Here is a 14,948-nt window from a genome sequence, read left to right on the forward strand (position 1 = left end):
AAGCCCTGTGATCCTGGAAAACAGTAATGGTTAAAGAAATCCCTTACACTTTCATGTTCTAGAATATGACTGACCAAGACACCCTAAACAGTCCCCTCAGCTTGATTAAACTAGGCAGACTTTTTCCTGACTCTAGGCCTTTTATCTTTCCCTCTCCTTGGCCCGTACAGAATCCACATTGAACATTATTACAATGGCATGGGGCCAGTGCCACACCTCCTTTAACTTCACAAGGGGGAAGGAGAATCAAAGTCAACAGCCCAAGGCTGATTCCTACGAGGTGGAGGTCAGACATGCCTCCTCTTTCTACCACCTTTACCAATTCTGACACCAATTGTCCCTCCCACGGCACTCTCTACTTCTCTGCTGGGTTCTATAATTCATTGCAGTGACCACACAGAACTCACAAGATGATACTCACTACTATGGAGTTTATTAGGGAAGCAAAAGTTTACAATTCAGGCTCAGGTTACAGTTCTTCCATCAAGAGAGTCTCTTTTTAGCCATGCCCACAGGTATACCCTCTGCCTCTGCCCTGCTTGGGCAAGTGTTATTTAACTCTGTCAATAAGTTCCCAGAGGCACTGTAATCCACCCGTAAGCCTTGGCCCAAAGGTGCTCAGCTTTTCCTCTCCCCAGATGGGAAGCCCACCACACCATCTCCTACTGTTGTTTCTCTGCTTCTTGAGAACTCTCTCTCTCTCTCTGTCTCTCTCCTAGTTTCAGGACCTTCTCAGTGCAGGGATCTCAGGTTCAAAGTTCTCTACTCTTGGCTGTTCTTCCTTGGTGGTGGTGGATCCTGTCTTTCCCACCTCTGGGATGGTTCATTTCAAGCCTAGCAGGATGGCAAAACTGATCAATCCCCTTGGTGGGCCACAATTGCCCTATTTGTACAGTCTCACCCAATCACTTGAGTGGGAGTGACAAGACCATGACGAGAAAGCCCAGCCCAACTGATCCATCGCACCACAAACGTGTTTCATCTGGCCTGAACAGCTAACTCAGGACATAACTCCATGTGATTGACAGACTCCATTGCCTAACTTCCCCAATAGTCTTTCAGTATTTTGCCACTAGCTCATTTTAGTCCTTCAAAACTTTCCCAACCTTTGCTTCAGTGGAGCTGAGCTCAGACTTAGTTCTACTTCTTTCTGGTCTCTCTCCACATTATAATAGTCTCCTTCCCACCTATTATAATGGTCCTTCCCATCTTAGTCCTTTCCCCTCCCCTCATGTATAATAATCCTTTGAAATAAAGTTATCCTTACCTGTTTTAACATTGTCTGGTGCAATGTTTTAAATTAACACACCACAGTGATATATACATACACACATAAACACGTATATATAATAAAAAATGGAAAGGTCATAAAATTAAAATAAAAAACTAATAAGGCAAACATACCAATGAAATTATTGATAACATTGATACTAATTATTTTTTATTACATGATTATTGACTATGTGCCTGCAGGGTAATGCTATTCAGCTATATGCAACCCCTCCCTAATGGAATCAGCTTTGCTCTTCCCTGAAGCATGCTGGGGATGAATTTGGGGTGAACTCAGGCTAAGGTACAAGGCCCGGAGTGGCATGACTAGGCCAGCGGCCAAGGCCGAGGAATGCCTTAGCAACAAGAAGGAAAACATTTGGGCCTGGATGTGAAGTCCCTGGGAACACTGACTACCCAAGGGTGTGGGAGAAAACAATGAGCCTTGATCCCAACTGGAATGGTATACAAGCTTGGGTCCCTTGCTAGGTGGTTGCGAAAAATAGTCCAGCTGGCAGCCACTGGAGAGCAGCTGCTTGCCGGTGTCAGTAAGTTTCCCTGAACTCTTGAATCTGGAAAGGGCTTTGTGTCAGTTCTTCAGCCTATCTGCCAGGACTCACAGTGAGGGTCTTTCCTTGCTGGGGCTGTCCCCCAACAAGTGGTGTAGTTGACAGGATTCTGGGGAGCACAATAGGCCTTCCCAGATGGGTGGGGAAAAGTGGGTTCCATTGCGGGAAATCCCAGAGAGGCCAGGAACGCTTGCCCTGGGACCACTAGCCCAGGCTGTTGATGCCTGGGGACCTGTGCGTGAGTACGGGGACGCCTCGAAAACGCCACAGGGATTGTTGCAGTTACTAGAGTCTTCGCATGTTGAGAAAGAAAAGAGGGACGTTAGTGTTTTGGTTGCGGGAGTTGCCTGGCCGCTGTTGTGGGCATGGCAATATTCATGGGAGGCCCTAAGGCAAAAGCCAGATGGCCGCGCTGAGGTGGCTTGTGTGGGGTGGCTTCTACTTGCAGCATTGAGGGAAGCGTCTGATGCGGAGCCAGCCGCTAGGGCCTTAATTAGGCAGCTGGAAGCAGAGCTGCAACTGGAGGATTTGCGTGCTGCGTATTCTTCCTCCACTGAAACATTAGTGCCCCCTTTGCAGAAACAAAAGACGTCTTCAGGGGAAATCCCGGGGTGGCCAGCGATCTCTGTGTGGGGAAGCCTGGCCCCTATGCTTTTTCGTGGGAGAAATCCCGGAATGACCTGCGAAGCCCAGCTAGCTCAGTCGGTAGAGCATGAGACTGGAGCTAGTTGGAGGGGGTAAACAAGTCCCTAGTGCTGGTTAGTGCTGAGGACACCCTGTAACACCCAGTGCAAAGCAACAGTTAAAACTGCAGGGAAAAAAGAAAGAAAAGAAAAAAAAAAAAGTAAAATGTCCTTACAAGATAGCTTGTGTTGAGCGACCTTGAAGAGACCTCAGAATTCTCTGATAGCTGCCCCCGCCAAGGTAACTGAACAGCAACCTAGCTGTAGTTGCAATGGTAAGGGGAAAGCTGAAAGAGGGGGCCTAACTCCAGGTTACCAGGCAACTGGGCTGGACCCATGCTTGCACTTGGTGTGGTGGAGGCATGGCCGGACAAATGAGTGAGGGCTTTGCCAACTTTTCCCAGATCTTTTTTCAGAAATAATTAAGAATGATTATTTCTTAACCAGCGAGGAGCAAAGGCCGTGTGTTACAATCAAAGTCCAGTGAGGTATACTTTGGATCTGAGGTCACTATCATTGAGACACTTACCCCAGCCTTACTATAGTTAAGTCCCTTGGGGCCCCTACAAATCCTTATTGTATGTACTGATGATGTTGATGTATTAATGTACACCTTTGTAAACTTTTGCCTCCAAGTCCTGATGAAAATTGCTGTAGTTAGGACCGTTTTTAGAGGGGCACAAGGAAACTGTGATGTGGGGTACAACTAAAAGCCTGGCCATTCAATCTGGTCACTGACAACCCTTGGGCTGACATATAAAGCAAGCCCTGTAGAGGTGAGACATCTGGACAAAAAAAGAAAAAAAAATCAGTTCTGCTCCTGCTAAGCTTTTGTTACCTGTGTGGATAATCATCAGAAAAGTCCCTATGCTGGGAGTAGAAAACAGCCAGCAAGCAGACTGGTTTAACCAGCCGACTGCAGAGGCTGAAGCATTGTCTGCTCCAGAGCAGAAATGTGCAGTTGACCACCTTTCTAGATTTAAGAGAGGACTGTCCATGGAGATTCATACACCATCCTAGACTGGGTCTGCGCTCACAGCCTACCACTGTCATCAGAAAATGCTAGATAGCACAGGAAAGCTGACCAAGCTATGAGACCCCGGCCAAGGCTAAAACCTGTGCAGGGCCAGATTCCTGAGCCAACAGGCCAGGGTGTTCTCGACAGGTTCATGATATCGGGGCTTTTTATCCTATACAGAGGCTTCCACTGGATCTTGAATGAACTCTTCACACTCTTTATCACCCCAAGACATAGGCGCAATTGAGCACTTCAAAATGGACAGGTTTAAATGGTTGATGGGAGGGGACAAGACAACCCCAGCCTGGACCATGCATCTCAGACAAGCAGTCTGGGGTCTCAATGCAGCATTTCCCTGCAAGAGTATTTCTTATTTGTGCTGTATGTTTGATCAAACTGTCTCTTCTATAAAATTTGTTTCTTTGGTGTAGAATTGTTCCTGACAAAAGATCTGGGTTCCACAAAGGCACTGACTGGAGTCCATGAGAGGAGGCCAAGCCTAAGGCTCCTCCTGCCGAGAAGTGGGAGTATCCCTCACCCCTCGTCTAGGGGTGTGGCCAAGGTGTACTGCAGGTGCAGGAAGACCTCTGCTGTGTGACGGGACCGGAGGTCACACATTAAAATGATCATACACTGGACCCCTACTAACAGACAACATGTTTGGCTCTGGTGGATACCAGAGCTATTGATGGGTACAGGGGTGGGGATGTCAGGGTGCACCAAATCAAACTAGTGCTGCAGATTAGAAAGCTACCTCTAAAGGCCTACCAAGTATACTTAGCCCCGATACCAGAATACATTCTGGGCAGAGATATCTTGTTGGGGCTAGAGCTACAGACCTCCAGTGAGTTCCACCTGCAAGTGAGAGCCATAAAAACTGTAGTACAAAAAAAAAAGGTAATGCTAAATGGTCGCCTGTGCAGTTGCACTTCCCAGCTCGGGTCATGGCCCTTAAGCAGTACCGCCTCCGTGGCGGGCACCAAGAAATCACTGAGGCCATGCAGGAGCTACACCCAGTGGAGATTGTGAGACCTGCCAAAAGCCCCTTCAGTAGTCCTGTCTGGCCAATGCACAAGCCAGACGGCTCCTGGAGAATGACAGTAGACTACTGGGAATTGAATAAGGTGACTCCTCTGTTGTTTACAGCTAGCTGTACCCAACGTCACACAGATGATGGGACAAATAGAAGAGGCACTGGGCACCTACCGCTTTGTGCTCGACTTGGCTAATGCTTTCTTTAGCATCCCTCTACACTCAGAAATCCAGGACCAGTTTGAGAGGTGAGGCAGTAGACTTTCACCATGCTCCCACAAAGGTACCTGCATAGCCCCACCGTATGCCATGGCAGGGTTACTGCTGCCCTCAAGTGGTAGATTCCCCCTGCTGCGGTGGCCATATTCCACTATATTGATGATGTCTTGCTGACCTCTAACTCGTTTGCTACTTTGCAGACTGCAGCTGGTAAGGTAGCCATACACCTCCAGCTGGGGGGTGGACAGTGAACGAGGGAAAAATGCAGGGGCCTGGTTTGTTGGTCAAGTACTTGGGTGTTATCTGGTCAGGTAAGATGCAAGTGGTGCCTGAAGCAGTGATGGATAAAGTCCAAGTCTACCCCCACCCAGAAACTGTAAAACAAATACAGGCTTTATGAGTGTTAATGCAGGGTCAGCTGTGCAAATTGGACGTAGCCTGTTACCCTAAGGGGTATGGGTGGTACCTGTGCCATGATAAAAACTGAATGTTGCATGCGTATCCCTGATGCCTCTAAAAATATGTCTTGGGCTCTGCAGGACTTACAGCAACACATCACTGCTATCAAATATGACACCGCTGGCCCTGTCTCCAGCTGGCTGCAATCCCTCCCATTCACCTGGTGAACAGGCTTCTGGGTGATATTAGAACTCTTATTACTATGTCTTTTCCTGTGTTGGTGGTTATGCTGAATATGTGGTCTGGTTTTGCAACGCTTCTCTGCATACCAAGTCCGAGGGCTATCGCAGAAGAGCAGGCGGTAAGATCGTAGGGACATTAGGAGGGTATTCAGGGGTAATGCTGTTCAGCTATCTGCATCCCCTCCCTGATGGAATCAGCTTTGCTCTTCCCCGAAGCATGCTGGGAATGAATTCGGGATGGACTTGGGCTGGGAGTGGCATGACTAGGCCAGCAGCCAAGGCTGAGGAATACCTTAGCAACAAGAAGGAAAACATCTGGGCCTGGATGTGAAGTCCCTGGGAACACTGACTACCCAAGGGTGTGGGAGAAAACAATGAGCCTTGATCCCAACTGGAATGGTATATAAGCTTGGGTCCCTTGCTAGGTGACTGCAGAAAATGCTCCAGCCAGCTGCCACTGGAGAGCGGCTGCTTGTCTGTGTCAGTAAGTTTCCCTGAAGGCATGAACCTGGAAAGGACCATGTGTCAGTTCTTCGGATTATCTGCCAGGACACACAGTGAGGGTCTTTCCCTGCTGGGGCTGTCCCCCGACATGCCAGACAGTGATATTAGGATTTTATATGTATTAAATAATTTAATCCTTACAATATCTCTTTGTTGCCTAAAATATTTTGTTTCATCCTTTAACTGGAATAAAAGCTGTATTATTTAAATACAGAAATCATATTAAAATATTGATATTGCAGCATCCAGAACATTCAAACAGCATACTTTAAGGGATGGAAAAACATTTCAACATATCATCAGTTTTCTTCAAAAATGTTACCTAACAAATACAACCAAGTTTAGTGGTTACAACAGTTCACAGAGTCTTTTTTTTAATAGTTTTTTGAGATGCAAATAATTCTCTATTACTTGTTTTCAGATGACCAGCCAAGTGCTAATTTTTATTTAGAAGGGCAAGTGGTAAATTCATTAGATTGTAAAGGAAGTCTCCACCTCCTACAGTGCTATCATAGATCAAGGGCCAAAAGAGAGCTCCCTGAGAAACTCTGATGCACTGATCACTGAAATGTCATTTCAGAGGAGCAAATTTCATCTTAATGGCTGTTATTGCTGGGAACCCAAATTCTAATTTAACTCCCAAGGCATTCTCGAAGTACCCTGTGTGTTCGCTTCTGCCACAGCCACCTCCAATAGTACCACCACCAATGTGGTTACTATATCAAAGAAATGTTTGCCTTTATGTCCTTTGGGTACTACTACCACCAATTGCTGTCCAATCGATTCTGACTCATAGCTTGACCTTAGGGTAGTGATTCTCAAAATGTGGTCTGGAGGCCTCTGGGGTTCCCTGAGGCCCTTTCAGTGGGTCTACGAGGCTAAAATTATTTTCATATTAATTCTAAAACTTGCCTCTTTCACTCTGATTTTCATGTGAGGATTACATTGCAACAGACTGAATGCAGAAACAAATTCAAGAATCCAGCTCTCTGCTATTAAGCCAGATATTAAAGAGTTTGGCAAAAATGCAAATCACTCTTCTTACTATTTTTTGTCATTTTGAAAAATGTAGCTATTTTTCATATTTTATTTATGTTACTATAAAATTGATTTATTATTGTTATTTTTAAATGAATTAACAAAATTGATATTTTACTTTTTTTCAGTTTTAATTTCTAACATGGTAAATGTTAACAGTTATAACCTACATAAACACAAACTCTGGAGCCTCCATACTTTTTTAAGAGTGTAAAAGAGTCTTGAGATCAGAAAGTTTGACAACTGCCGCGTTAGGGTGTATCACATGAGAGATGTTCAAATTAATGGTTTTCAGAGTATTTGTAATATACCTTTCTGTGTATATATGGTTCAATCTGGATATGCAGATCAATTTCCTTAATTTTGCTGTTGATGTTTTAGGGATTGGGCTCTTTAAAATTTGGCTTTATCATTATGTGAAATATTTTTAAATGGATCCAAGGTCAAATCAAGTTATATTTATTCAAAGAGGCCTGTCTCCTTCAGCCTGCAGCCTCTATCTCCTTATAGGTAACAATGTTTTAATGTTATGATTCATCCTTCCATTGTTATTTTTTTAAATTATAAGCATACCTGTATGTATCCTTACCAGTTACGAGTTGTCTTGTAGTCGGTCCGCCTGACTCATGCGAACCCCATGTGTGTCAGAGTAAAACTGTGCTCCATAGGGTTTTCAATGGCTGATTTTCAGAAGCAGGCTGACAGATTTTTCTTCTGAGGTGCCTCTGGGTGAACTCAAACCTCCAACATTTCGGTTAGCATTTGAGTGCATTAAATGTTCACATATATTCTAGGGCACTGGGACTGCGTTACCCCCAATTAGATAAATAGTAACATTCTAAACAGAATTTTCTCTACCTTGCTTTAGTTCACTTAAAAGTATATCCTGAAAATCATTCCATAATAGTATGTGGAGAATTTCTTCCTCATATTTTCCAGCTGTATAACACTCTAGGTTTTCTTTTTTCCTGGTTTTTGGTTCTGTTATTCTGTATTGTCTTGATAGCTTCCTGATACCTCCAGTCATATTGTGTTCTAGTTCTCAGCATCAGGGTTGATCTGAGTTGTCTTGTTTACCACTACTGGAAATAGAATCAATAGCAGAGAATTTAAGTTTTTTTGTGTGTGTGTCAGAATCTAAATTAGTCTATGATTTCCAATCCTTAAAATCTTTAAAAACGGTTGTGTAAAATTTAGATAAGTCAGCGCAGGCAGGCCCTGTGGCCCAGGGATGAATTCCCCATGTTACTCAGTATGTGGGTGTCTATCTCAGAGGACTACTCATAACAACGGCTGGCTTCCTTCCTCTGGAGGAATTGATCAGAGAGAGTGAGAGTAGTCAAGGCAGAAGCCTCTGTGTCTTTTTTATAATCTAATCTTGGAAGTGACATACCATCATTTCTGCTGTACTTTATTGACCTCACCTGGAGCAATGTGGCTGGAGCTATAATCAAAACCCAAACCGGTTGCCGTCAGGTTGATTCTGACTCATAGCGACCCTATAGGCTAGAGCAGAACTGTCCCCATAAGGTTTCCAAGGCTGTAATCTTTACGGAGAAGGAGCCTGGTTAATCCAAAAGTCCGAACCCACGGGCAGCTCTGCGGAAGAAAGATGTGGCAGGTTACTTTCATAAAGATTTGTAACCTTGGAACCTTTCGGGGCAGTTCTACTCTGTCCTGTAGGGTCGCTATGAGCTGGAATCGACTCGGAACGGCAATGCGTTTTTGGTTTGAAGGCCTATAAGTGAAAAGAAAGCACATTTCCAATATTTATGTTACAAAACAAATCTAAAGGGAAGACGGCCTGGGGATGATTTTCTCTCAAACCAATGTTTATGTGATATTCATGGAGCACCCTACTGAGGGCATGAAAACATGGACTTGTAACTTGTAAGGGAAGCAGACATTCAGCTATTTTCAATAGAAGCCGATAGATTTTTTAAATGGCGCTTGGTCTTCACCGAGTAGCTTTGTCAACTGTTGAGTTTTAGCATTAATTTCCGAGTTAGGATGTCAGATAAAATAAGAAAATTTCAGTTTCCATTGCTTACAATATAGAAAATTTGGCAGCAGACACTTGAAACACAGTAAAACCAAATAGTAACTTTTATACCAGTTGAGCACTAAGATAAATGAGCCTGGGTGGCGCAGTGCTTAAAGCGCTCAGCTGCTAACAGAAAAGTCAGCGATTCGAACACACCGGCCCCTTTGCGGGAAAACGATATGGCAGTTGGCTACCATAAAAATTTATAGGCCTTAAAACCCTATAGGGCGGTGGCAGTTCTACTGTGCTATAGGGCCGCTGAGTCAGAATAGACTCGACGGCAGTGGGTTTGGTTTTTAGACCGATGGGAACTATCATTGTTTATAAGGGCAGACAAGATGAGTCCCAGTTCTTTTTTGAAAGTATGGGTGGCTCTGAAAAGAGCCGTTGGGGTGTAGATTTGGACAATTAACTAGGTCCACAGGCTAGCAGCTCACTTAGAGCTGGTGTACTTGGTGACGGCCTTGGTGCCCTCGGACACAGCGTGCTTGGCCAGCTCCCCGGGCAGCAGCAGGCGCACAGCCGTCTGGATCTCCCTGGACGTGATGGTCGAGCGCTTGTTGTAATGGGCCAGGCGAGAGGCCTCACCAGCGATGCGCTCGAAGATGTCGTTGACAAAGGAGTTCATGATGCCCATCGCCTTGGAGGAGATACCGGTGTCAGGGTGGACCTGCTTCAGCACCTTGTACACGTAGACAGAGTAGCTCTCCTTGCGGCTGCGCTTGCGTTTCTTGCCGTCCTTTTTCTGCGCCTTGGTCACCGCCTTCTTGGAGCCCTTCTTCGGGGCGGGAGCGGACTTGGACGGCTCTGGCATGGCTAGAGAAAACTACGACGAAACCCGAGAGAATGAGGAGTAATGAATGTGAAGCTGGACACTGTCCTTTTATTAGCAGCCCTCATGCAAAGAAAGCGTTCGGTAAAATCACGTGTCTGATTGGAGGCGAATTCTGATTGACGTAGTACATTAACTTTGTCCAATCAAAATCAGTGTATTTCAAAACCACGATTCCATTGGCTTAAGTGTAATTGTCACCTTTAACCAATGGCAGAGCTTCATTTTCGCGCCCGGCAATGTGTATAAGTACCGCAGATTGAGGTTTTCCACCTCACAGTTTGCTCAGGCTAGTTACTACTGCCGCATCATGTCTGGACGGGGAAAGCAGGGCGGTAAGGCTCGCGCCAAGGCCAAGACTCGTTCTTCCCGCGCCGGACTCCAGTTCCCCGTGGGCCGAGTGCACCGCTTGCTCCGTAAAGGGAACTACTCCGAGCGGGTCGGGGCCGGCGCACCGGTGTACCTGGCGGCGGTGCTGGAGTACCTGACGGCCGAGATCCTGGAGCTGGCAGGGAACGCGGCCCGCGACAACAAGAAGACGCGCATCATCCCGCGCCACCTGCAGCTGGCCATCCGCAACGACGAGGAGCTCAACAAGCTGCTGGGCAAAGTCACCATCGCGCAGGGCGGCGTCCTGCCTAATATCCAGGCCGTGCTGCTGCCCAAGAAGACTGAGAGCCACCACAAGGCCAAGGGCAAATAAGGTCCCAAATAGCAGTGTCCAAACAAAAGGCTCTTTTCAGAGCCACCCACTATTTCTGTGGAAGAGTTGGGTCACTTAAGAAACCCAAACCCATTGCCGTCGAGTCGATTCCGGCTCAATAGCGACCCTAAACCTATAGTCAGTATTTGCCAGTAAAAGCACAACATTTACGGTCACTTATCTTAGGTCCGGTAGGTGTCAGTAAGATTTTCCAGTAGATGTGTCACCCTTTTTAAAATCAAAAGTGTAAAAAATATTAACTCCCCCCAACAGGTTTTTTAGATGTGGTGTACTGGGGGGCACGTAGCACATTCTTGCATAAAATTTTCCGCCGAAGAGACAATGTGGCAGTTATTGGCCAATCGGAGAATGGCGCGGGCTTTTTAAATAAGCTTCCTTCAAGTAACGTTTTAAAGATGGATGAGATGCATGCATACAGTAAAAATGCTCAGATTTAAAAGTGGGGAAAACCTCAACACTGTTCAACCTAATGTATGAGTGAAAATGGGATAACGAAAGACCGAAATACTTAGGATAGTGTACAGCTATTTTGTCAGAGATATTTGGGTGGCTCTGAAAAGAGCCTTTGGGGTTTAGACTTTTCACCAGGCCAACTACCTACTTCTTCTTAGGAGTCGCCTTCTTAGCCTTTGCAGCTTTGGGCTTAGCTGCCTTAGGCTTGGCGGCTTTGGGTTTGGCTGCTTTAGGCTTCACTGCCTTTGGCTTTGCAGAACTCTTGGCAGCCTTTTTCGGCTTGGCGGCAGGTTTGGCCTTTTTCGGGCTCTTGGCCACTTTCTTAACACCTGCCGCCGCGGGCTTCTTCGCCTTTTTCGGAGTCTTCTTCACGGCTTTCTTGGCTCCAGCTGCCTTCTTGGGCTTCTTAGGAGTGGCCCCCGCGGGCTTCTTGGCTTTGGTGGCGCCAGCCTTCTTGGCCTTGGGCTTTGCTTCCCCGGAGGCTGCCTTTTTGTTGAGCTTGAAGGAGCCCGAGGCGCCAGTGCCCTTGGTCTGCACCAGGGTGCCCTTGCTCACCAGGCTCTTCAAACCCAGTTTGATGCGGCTGTTGTTCTTCTCCACATCGTAGCCGCCAGCGGCTAGCGCTTTTTTAAGCGCGGCCAAGGAGAGACCGTTGCGCTCTTTGGAAGCGGCCACAGCCTTAGTGATCAGCTCGGAGACCGGAGGCCCGGTTGCCTTGCGCTTCGCGGCGCCCCCAGCTGTCTTCTTAGTTGCCTTCTTCTTGGCGGGGGATTTCTCCACTGGTGCCGGGGCGGCAGTCTCAGTGGGAGCCGTTTCCGACATGGCGATAGGAGAAATTGCAGGAGAGGTTTCAAATCCAAAGAGAGCAAGTTTTGCAATGCTGGCTCGTTCAAGCCCCGGGCTTATATAAGGCGGCCCTGGCCTGTGATTGGTGGAGAGTCCAATCCACCGCCCTCGGGCAGACGCCTCTCGGAGTTGGACTCCCAAGTTGTGTTTGTTAGTCGCCAAAATTTGATTAAATGAGAAAAACAACGGTGCAGAATTTGGCTCCTTGAAGCTCTAAAGGAGGAAAAGAGCCTCCAGGTTCACAAACTTATTCGTGTTTTCATGAATCGTGACCAGACGTTGAAAGATATTTTTTAAAAACCCTTTAGCTTTGAGTGTGGATCCACCCGGTTGGGGTCATTGCGATAGTTAGTTGTATGTTGCAGTAGATTTCTACTAAGTATTAAACAAAAGTTTTCTAAAAGGATTTGTTCAGAGGTTCAGCTTTTGATTTATACAGGAGGGAAGACACTAGGTTTCTTGCGTTTGGTATAAACTTTGTTTCTAAGTGTTGTAAGTAACACAGATATAGAGCAACTGGTTTCCTACCGCCCCAGATTAAAAATCTGTTCTGCCTTTTCAGAGTTCCCACGTGCTGATATCTTTAGAGAAAAAGGACTTTGCAGCTTGGAAAAACTCAGTTGCCAGTGTGACTTCTTCCCCGTTGCAGCAAGAGCGGAGATCTCTTGCTTCAGATTCCAAAGCCCAGATTTAAATTCGAATTTGGTATGCTATCTGATCGAGATGCTTTCTCTCGTTCTTGGGCAAATTCAGGAAAATGAGGACCAAAAAATGCTTGCCTCTGATAATTTGCTTTAGAAAAATCTCTCAAACCTGTTGAAAATTATTCGAGGGCTCACAGTATCTTCCAGAATGAAGTGCACGTTTAGATGACAGGATCCTATCAGGCTTTCAATACATTTTTCCTAGTGCTCTTACTAAGCCTCTTATGTTCACCAACACTGAACCAGTTGCATAGTTGCGAAAATCATTTTCTGCAAGACGCCAGGAGACATCAATGTGAACATTTGTGTGTGTTTAAGTTCTGACAGATGCATATTTTAGAAAAATAACAGGCTATTTTGAGAAGGTTAGATTAGGTATGGAGGGGCTGGAGGTTACAGGGGTTCAGAAGAATTCAGGAAAACATTAACTTTGAAGAGAACTGAGGCAATGACTATGAGGTTGGAGAAGTTTGCTATTTATTTAAGGGAAGAAATGAAAAGATTTTATGGCCGCTTGATAAAGGAGATCAAATGATGATTCAAATCTCTGATGCAACCAACAGTCAATTCTTGCCAGTGAAAACCTGGGGTGGAGTGGGGGTGGGGGGGGAGGCTCAAATGGCCAATGCACTTTATCTTCCCTCCGGGAGCACCTGGAATAGTTGGCAAAGTACCACCTGTGGGCCACATCTGGACAGTGCCTGTTTTTATAGCTCTCAAGCTAAGAACAGTTATCTTTCTAAAGGACTGCAAAATGAAAGAAAGGGAAGAAGGAAGAGAGAATATATGACAGAGATCATATGTGACCTGCACAGCTTAAAGTTCTCACCATCTGGTCCTTTTGCTGTGTTGTGGACGCCTCCACATAGACACAGATGATGGTATGCTATTACTACAAGACTCTTTCGAAACAGTGCAAATTGAGAACTAATGAAAGGGAGATCTTAACAAGTAAATGTTCTAACCAAGTAATTTCTATGGTTTTAATCAAAACTTTCAGGGAGGTGCTGTGTTTAAAGTAGGGAGAGGAGATAACAATAAATTAAGCATTTACTAAGTGCCAGAGAACATTCTTAGTATGCTGCACTACAGGTTTTTACTTATCTGTCACATTTCACTGCTGCACATCTGAGGCCTAGAGAGTGGATCGCTAACTTGCCCAGGGTTATAAAGTTAGCAACTATCTGCTCTGGGATTTGAACCTAGATCATCTGGCCTCACACTATTATGCTGGGAAAGTGATGAGGGTGGAGTGGGGACCGAGGGCAAGGCTATTTTTGAAGCTTGGAATAGGCAGTAAATTGATCCCCCCCCCCGCCCCCCGCGGAAACCCTGGTGGTGTAATGGTTAAGTGCTATGGCTGCTAACCAAAGAGTCGGCAGTTCAAATATGCCAGGCGCTCCTTGGAAACTCTACAGGGCAGTTCTACTCTGCTCTATAGGGTTGCTATAGGGTCGCTGAGTCGGAATCGACTCGATGGCAACGGGCTTGGTTTTTGGTACCCCCCTAGCAGACAGATACTAAAGGAGCTCTAGGTTAGAGAATCTGTAGGAAGAGGCTCCTGACCTCCTCCCTCTGAACAGTTTTTGTGAACCAATTCCATAGTTTCTGAAATCTTTAGAAAGAACCAGTGGCTAGGACTACAGCCCCTTTGGAAGAGCAAATTGAGGAAAGGGTGGTAGAGAATGAGATTGCTGATCTGTGCCAAAACAGAAGAAAATTTGCCTTAATATAACTCTTTGCCGCCTTCTGAACTCAAGATATGTACCCAAAAAAGTCAACAGTAAAATGAAGTAGTGATGGTAGTATACAGGTAAAATACTGGATAAGGTTAATAAATGGAGTGCTTGTTAGAAAATCTGAACTCTACGTGCAGAGACCAGGAACTGCTTTCAATTGCCATTTTGGGCTTTTAATTTCCATTGTGCTTCTGTATCTGAAGAAAAAAAAAATCATGAAAACCAACTTCACAGAGGTATAACAAGAGCATTGATAAAGTCTCGGCAAATAATTTTCATATAACTTTAGAGGCAGCTCATTTTAGATAAGTGTTGTCGGTAGTTAAGTCTCCAGGCCTTGCTCCCCAACCCCTACATACAGAAAACTACAGTGTAAGGTCACTTGTTCGGTTCCTTACAATGGCATGCATAGTGATAAAGTACCTTGGGAAAGTTCATCTGCTTTTGCACAATTATACTTGCCGACCCTCAATGTGTTAAGTTGGGGGTTTGCAAAACGCACAGCTATTTTACACCCTAGAATAATCTACCTGCGTAACTATCGGTGTGGCAGGGACTTAAGCAAAAGAAAAGAAAAACTTTTGAGATATCAGTATGTGTTTTAGAAGTTTAACAACTCTTTCTTGGAGAGAA

At 45.5% G+C, this 14,948-nt stretch overlaps 3 protein-coding genes across 3 annotated transcripts; 1 reads left to right on the forward strand and 2 right to left on the reverse strand.

Moving 5' to 3' along the window:
* Nucleotides 1-9,379: 9,379 nt before the first annotated feature.
* Nucleotides 9,380-9,884, reverse strand: LOC126077364 (histone H2B type 1-N). Its single transcript, XM_049886637.1, has one exon. It carries the CDS (start codon nt 9,829-9,831, stop codon nt 9,451-9,453), a length of 381 nt encoding a protein of 126 aa, XP_049742594.1. The 5' UTR covers nt 9,832-9,884; the 3' UTR covers nt 9,380-9,450.
* A 254-nt stretch (nt 9,885-10,138) lies between these two features.
* On the forward strand, nt 10,139-10,604 carry LOC126077333 (histone H2A type 1-D). The gene has a single exon (XM_049886573.1). It carries the CDS (start codon nt 10,160-10,162, stop codon nt 10,550-10,552), a length of 393 nt encoding a protein of 130 aa, XP_049742530.1. The 5' UTR covers nt 10,139-10,159; the 3' UTR covers nt 10,553-10,604.
* A 533-nt stretch (nt 10,605-11,137) lies between these two features.
* Nucleotides 11,138-11,892, reverse strand: H1-5 (H1.5 linker histone, cluster member). Its single transcript, XM_049886499.1, has one exon. The coding sequence runs from the start codon at nt 11,846-11,848 to the stop codon at nt 11,171-11,173; it is 678 nt and encodes a 225-aa protein (XP_049742456.1). The 5' UTR covers nt 11,849-11,892; the 3' UTR covers nt 11,138-11,170.
* Between the last annotated feature and the right edge of the window lie 3,056 nt (nt 11,893-14,948).

This window comes from Elephas maximus, chromosome 1 (assembly GCF_024166365.1).
Source record: "Elephas maximus indicus isolate mEleMax1 chromosome 1, mEleMax1 primary haplotype, whole genome shotgun sequence".
Classification (NCBI taxonomy): domain Eukaryota; kingdom Metazoa; phylum Chordata; class Mammalia; order Proboscidea; family Elephantidae; genus Elephas; species Elephas maximus.